At 49.0% G+C, this 6,744-nt stretch overlaps 1 protein-coding gene across 1 annotated transcript; it reads right to left on the reverse strand.

Annotated features, from left to right (window-relative positions):
* Positions 1-1,079: 1,079 nt before the first annotated feature.
* LOC311125139 (protocadherin-7-like) lies at positions 1,080-4,278 on the reverse strand (the record flags this gene model as incomplete). The annotated part of the gene is made up of 2 exons (XM_084199202.1): positions 1,080-1,094; positions 1,213-4,278. 2 exons carry the CDS (start codon positions 4,276-4,278, stop codon positions 1,080-1,082), a joined length of 3,081 nt encoding a protein of 1,026 aa, XP_084055328.1.
* Positions 4,279-6,744: the final 2,466 nt, after the last annotated feature.

The following is a 6,744-nucleotide window of genomic DNA, read 5'->3' on the forward strand; positions in this document are numbered from 1 at the left end:
ACAGAGGTGGGGATGGCCAGAGGGAGAATGTGTAAGAGAGGAGAGGCACTAAGAGATGAAGAGGGCGGTAGAGAGAGACAAAGGATGGAGAGAGAGAAAAAGAGAGAGTGAGAGAGAGAGAGAGAGAGAGAGAGAGAGAGAGAGAGAGAGAGAGAGAGAGAGAGAGAGAGAGAGAGAGAGAGAGAGAGAGAGAGAGAGAGAGAGAGAGAGAGAGAGAGAGAGAGAGAGAGAGAGAGAGAGAGAGAGAGAACAGGAGAGAGAAAGAGAGAGAACAGGAGAGAGAGAAAGAGAGAGAACAGGAGAGAGAGAAACAGGAGAGAGAAAGAGAGAGAACAGGAGAGAGAGAAAGAGAGAGAACCGGAGAGAGAGAAAGGGAGAGAACAGGAGAGAGAGAAAGAGAGAGAACAGGAGGGAGAGGTTTAGGGAAGCCTGATTTCACTGCTGGGTCAGTGAATTGATACAGACACACCAGGGCCCAGGAATGTCAGATGTGACCTCCTGCCCAGATGTTCCCAGTCAAGCTGAATAAGCTCAATAAAACACGATACCATGGATAGCATTCCTTTACACAGCCACTCCTGTGCTTCATCTTCACAATGCCTTCTTTTTTTCCCTTGAGCTCGTTATTATTATTATTATTATTATTTAATTATTTATTTTTTTACCACCAACAGGAAGAAAAAAGTTAGCCTTGTTACAAAGAGGTTGGGGAGAGACTTGACCTAGCAGATGGGTGTCCTAGCTACCCCGCCACATTTTCCGCTGTGATAGAATAACTGCAAACCAGACCCTTATGCGAGCTGTCTACAACACTCAGAACACATATGTGTACAGGTCAGCAAAAGTGACACCCCAGTCAAACTAAACCGCCTCACAGTAAAGGCTCAGTTAAAAGAGAGAGCAAAAGAGCTGGATATGCTTAGGTGGGTGGAAATGATATCCTGGGGCAGGCTACGCATGTCCTCGCTTCCTTTTCAATATCACATGCGGAATGGCACTCCAAACCCCAACAGATCAATACAGCTAACTTGACACACATTAGCACCATGAAAGCAACATGACTACTGAGACTAGCCCTGTCAGGAGGCATTACGCTGGAGATAACACTAAGAGAGGGAGAAACATGAGAGACATTTGAAAATAGAATGGAGAAGAAAAAAAAAAAAAATATATATATATATATATATATATATTGAGTCAATATATTCTTACCTGTTTGTTGTACTTGCTGATGGTTTGACTGCTGTAATCAGAGCAGTGGTCAGATCCAAGGGAAATGTTATCTCCGGTGCCAACGAAGGTGTTTGCAGGGGGCAGGTCCTGAACAGCCTGATGCTTTTTCCCGGCCGTGGGCGACTGGGGGTGGAGCTGGACCGTGGGCAGTGGCGAGCTGGACTTGTAGTGCCTGGCCAAATCCGGGCTCCCGGGCCCTCCGTTAACGGAGCGGTACCGGCCCATCCCGGAGCTGTCGGACAGCTTCTCGTTGACGCCGTCGTAGCGCTGGCCGTTGGGCTTGGAGGCCTCGACGGTGACGATACTGCTGTACAGCGGCTGTTTGTTCTTCTTGTTCTTCTTGGGCTTCTTGCCCTTGTCATGCTGCTGAGGGGTGAAGAAGTCCTCGTGGTCCTTCTTGCCCGCCTCGTAGCCGTTCTTGTTCTTGGGGCGGCAGTAGCGGGCCATGACCACGATGAGGATGATGAGGATGACCGTCATGATGCCCGACACCACCCCTATGACGATGCTCAGACGCTGCTTGCCCAGGTCGTAGTTGGGGTCGCCGGCGACGTTGGTGTTGAGCGGAGTGCCCAGGCTCTTAGCCACCTGGGCCTCAACGATGGTGGAGTTGGAGAGGGTCTCGTTGACATATACATGCACCAGGGTGGTGGTGCTCTGGGAGGGCTGGCCGCTGTCGTTCACCTGGACCACCAGTCTGTGGAGGCCATAGTGTTTCTTCTCCATCTTCCCCACCAGCGAGATGACCCCGCTGCCCCCGTCGATCTCAAACAGTTTGAAGGGGTTGCCCCCGATGATGCTGTAGTTTAGGTCAGCGTTGATCCCTGTGTCGGTATCGGTGGCCATGACGGTTCGTACTACAGTCCTGATGTTGCTGGAGGGGGGCAGGAGGGTGTATGAGCTGTTGATGGGGAAGGTGACGGACGGCGGATTGTCATTCAAGTCCATCACAAAGAGTGACACGGTGGCGGTGGCCGATCTGGGTGGGTCTCCACTGTCTACAGCCTTGACCCGGAATGTGTAGGTGGTCTTCTGCTCACGGTCAAACGACATAGTGGAGAAAATGGTTCCTGTGTCGTTCTCAATGGAGAAGATCTCCTCCTCTTCCTCGACGAAGAGGCTCATTTCTGCATTCTGGCCTTTGTCGGCGTCAATGACGGTCACCATGCCAACAGGGCTGTTGGGTGTAAGGTTCTCTTTGACGTAGAAGGTGAAAACGTCCTGCATGAACTTAGGCTCGTTGTCATTCTTATCTGCCACTAGGACCACCACAGTGGCTGACCCCTGGAGTATGGGCATGCCCTTATCTTTGGCTATCACTTTGAACTGGTACCTCTCTGTTTGCTCTCTGTCCAGAATGGTGTTTACTCTGATGTCACCATTGTCGGCATCAATGGAGAATATCCCATTCACAGAGGAATCGAGGGAGTAGGCGATTTCCGCGTTCTTGCCACTATCAGCATCGATGGCCTGCACAGTGGTCACCCTCTCGCCGGGGGCGTTGTTTTCTGGAAAGGACACCTCGACCACATTCTGGCTAAAGATGGGTGGGTTGTCATTGAAGTCGCCCACCTTTACGATGAGCGAGTTATTACTGGCCAGGCTAGGGCTTCCTGAGTCCACCGCAACAATGACCACATTGTACTCCTGTGTGGCCTCGTAGTCCAGCGGAGCTGATGTATGGAGGAAGTATTTCTTCTTATTCATCTCACCCTCAATCTCGCTGGCCGGTTTGAGCTGGAAGGGCACGTCACCCACCACAGTGCAGGTCACGATGCCGTTCTCACCCTGGTCGCGGTCCGACACCTGGACTAAGGCTATAGGTGTGTCCACCACTACATCCTCTGCCACATTGGCCACTCCATCCTTTAGGAAGATGCGTCCAATCTTACGGATCTCGATGGCTGGCACGTTGTCATTCTCATCCTTGATGTTGAGGACCACGGTGGCCTTGTCCATTTTGGGCGGCTGGCCTCGGTCCCTCGCCATCACAGTGAAGCGCAGCTGGCTCACCTCCTCGCGGTCAATACGATGGAGCACGCTCAGCCACCCAGAGCTCTCGTCCAGCCTCAATAGCCTACGCACTGACTCTGTGGCCGCACCAAATACGTACTCAATCTGACCGTTCACCCCAACGTCTGCGTCAGCTGCTTTCAGCTGCAGGATGGGGGCACCAGGGGAGCTGTTCTCTGGCAGGTCAGCTTCATACACAGCCTTCTCAAAGCGCGGGCTGTTGTCATTCACATCAGTGATCATCACCCTCAGAATGGCCTGGGAGGAGCGTGGGGGGTCGCCCCCGTCCCTAACACGCAGGGTGAGCTCATAAGAGTCCCTCTGCTCTCTGTCCAGTGCCCCTTTAATGATGAGCTGCGGCTGCTTCTCCCCGTCGGTTGTGTCAGCAACTTGCAGTTCAAAGACGCTGCTCCTGCCTGCCCCCTCGTCGAATCTCCTGTCCGCCCCGCGCCCCCCTGAGCTCGAGCCCAGGCGCCTGGAGCTCTCCCCGCTGTCTTGAATAAGCTCATATCTTTCGATTCCGTTCCTACCGAAATCTCTGTCCGTGGCCGTGGGTAGGAGATAGAGAGTGCCAATCGGCCTGTTCTCCTCCACCGACAGGGTCAGCACCGGAGAGGGGAAAGATGGGGTGTTGTCATTTATGTCTAAAATAATGACTTTCCCCTCGAACAGGTCGACCCAGCTCTGAGCCGGTCCAATTACTGACACTTCAAAATCTATGAAACACTCGTTTTCATCAAATATCATTTGGCACTGCTGTAATTTTTCACGGTCTATCCGCCGTTCATTGGTGGTCAGCTCGCCTGTTATATTATCTATTTTGAAAAAATCAGATCCGGACTCGAGGGTAAATGTCACCTCGCCAGACCCGGCAACGATTCCGAGGTCTGCGGCTACGTTCCCTACCCTGACATCGGCTGGTCCCTCCTCAGCCAAGCGATATCGGAGCACTTGCTTGGCAGCGGGCTGATTCAGCAGCTGCAGGATGAGTATACTGTAGCATAAATAGTCCACTGCGCCAGTAGTCCTCATTGTTCCCCGCAATGTAATGAATGGATTTTAAAGCCTTGAATCGAATGATGATTTCGTTTACTTGCTGGAATAGTGTTTGGAAAACAATAATTTTCGTTCTGGGTTTATTTGAAGTCCTCCGTTTCAGGAGGTGTAAGACTTCATCCTCCGGACGCCTTCCCACACCGCTTCAGCTGCAATGAATAAGAGCAAGTGCACGGGCTATCTCTCCCCTTTTTCCCAGCACTTAATTAATGTTTCTTTCCTTCTTTCAATAAAAACTGGGCAAAACCCAATCGAAACAGTCAGTTCAGTCCGGTCATATCACATGTCATAAATTCATTAGGAATCCGAATATCTTATGCGCTTAAAGAGAAAACCTCCAAAATGTTATCTTATTTAATTTAAATTTCAAATCAGTCCGAGTCTATTCAGTTACACAAAAAAATCTTCCTAGATTGATATATAGAAATGATGTAAATGGTGAAAATCATAATTTCCCCGTCCGAAGATATGTCCAATACGGAGTAGTGGCAATGAAATGCCCACACAGATTCCCAAGTTGTGATGATACAGTAGCCTACTTTACGGAGGGGCTCGTCCTCTTACCTTGAAGTGGCGGATAAACAGTGATTATGTGTCCAGTTGCCTGTCCAAGCAGCATCCGAGCACTCTTATTTCTTTACCGCCACTCACTTATAACAAGCACCCCGTGTTATATAGTTCACACAGTTACAGGCAATAGGGAGAGAACAAATAAAAAACATCTCCAGAACACAAAACCTCTGACAATGCGGGAATAACAAAAATTAAACAAACAAGGACAATTGTAATTCCGATGTAGATAATGTAGGGGAATGTCGGTAAATTCCTAATAGAGAATCCTCCTGATCCGCATTCTCAATCCAAGCGCCCTTCTCTCACCTGCATAAGCGCCGCGTGCGTTTGCAGCCCCTATCTGCGGCACTGCGAGAGCGATTCACAAATGATATTGCAGTCTCGCGCGCTCTCTCCACCCCCTCCAGTTTATTTCCCCAGCGCACGTAACCAGGTCTGTACTTGATGGGTATATAGGTTTAGTCTGGAGGGTAGCCGACGAGTATGTGTTGAAAGGAGGGGGAGGGAGGGAGAGCGAGAAAGAAAGGTTTTTTTTTCTTCTTGTTAATATAAAGGGAAAGATGTGTTCACAAACGACCCATTCGAATAGTCTTAGTCGGGGTGCGGGGGTATAGTGAGATGGTTTGGAAAATATACATTCTTCCATGGACCCTTTTACAGAGGATGGTGCTTCATTCATTCAATGCGTAAATTGCATTATGGCTTATAATGTGCCAATAGCAAATCTTCGACTGCCGCATTTGACATGATGCTGCTTTGGTTATTACACAGGGATATGATGTCTGTAGGCCTACAGTAGACGGTGCTATGAAGCCCGTATATATCTTTCTCACTAAAGTTGAGACAGTCGCAGCTCAATTTCGAATGATGGCACGACTATATCAATGCGCCGCCAGTTCCATTTGCTGTCAAAGCCTTTCCGTAAACTTTAACGCATGTTTTACGCATGTACGACGCAATATCTAAGTCATATATTTAACAAATTACGCTCCCTCGTCTAGTCATCGTGTATTTCTACATGATTCCTTTTTTCCCCCAGGGTAGTATGGATGGGAGACGTGATTCTGAGTGCAGCTATGTGGTTTCTCTCTGTGGTTAATGAATGTGTGTGGTCGCCTATGGCTTGATTCTGTCCGGAGCAACAAGCTCAGTGTATTCGCTTTCAGCTCTTTATTTTCAGCCCCGTTTCTTTTGTTACCTAGTCTCTTATTTCCATGACTGGAGCCGATACACCTCGGTGGATGGGCTAGTCAGTGCCTGCGACTCGGTCACTGCGCAACCCACACATAACTACCCCAATTAAAGGCGCGTGTAATGCTGCAATCCGTGTAGTCATAAAGTATTTAATATCAGATGCATGAGTGGATTAACGTCAAATTTGCTTCTTGCAGTATAGAAGCGGTTCAGATATGCAAAATGTCTATGGTAGAGATTTGGGGGTTTGGGGCATAAAGTTACATCGAAAGAATACAGAAGTCCTGTAGGCTATATATCAGTAGGTTAGCCTATATTGAGCCTATGGTAGGCAATTCCACTCCATATATTGAAATGCATAAACAAGTGTAAATCCAAAACACATTCCGTGATAAGAGATATAATTGATCCCAAAGCGGAATCGTGTACATTAATCAACCCTAATGCATGTGAGTGCGTGCGTGTGCATCACTGAACGTCAGCATTCATAATTACATCCGCGCGTAAAGGGCTTCCCCTCTCTCCCACTTCATATGGGGAGACCCGTGTACTGTATCCTACTGTGCTGTGCGTGCGCTGAGTGTATGGCATCGCAATAAAATAAAAATGAGAAGGGCAACGAGTCTTTTACTGTTGCAGCTGCATTTTGAAGCTCCTCTGAATTCCAACAGTGGC

This window comes from Coregonus lavaretus (assembly GCF_964263955.1).
Source record: "Coregonus lavaretus genome assembly, contig: HAP1_SCAFFOLD_391, whole genome shotgun sequence".
Classification (NCBI taxonomy): Eukaryota; Metazoa; Chordata; class Actinopteri; order Salmoniformes; family Salmonidae; genus Coregonus; species Coregonus lavaretus.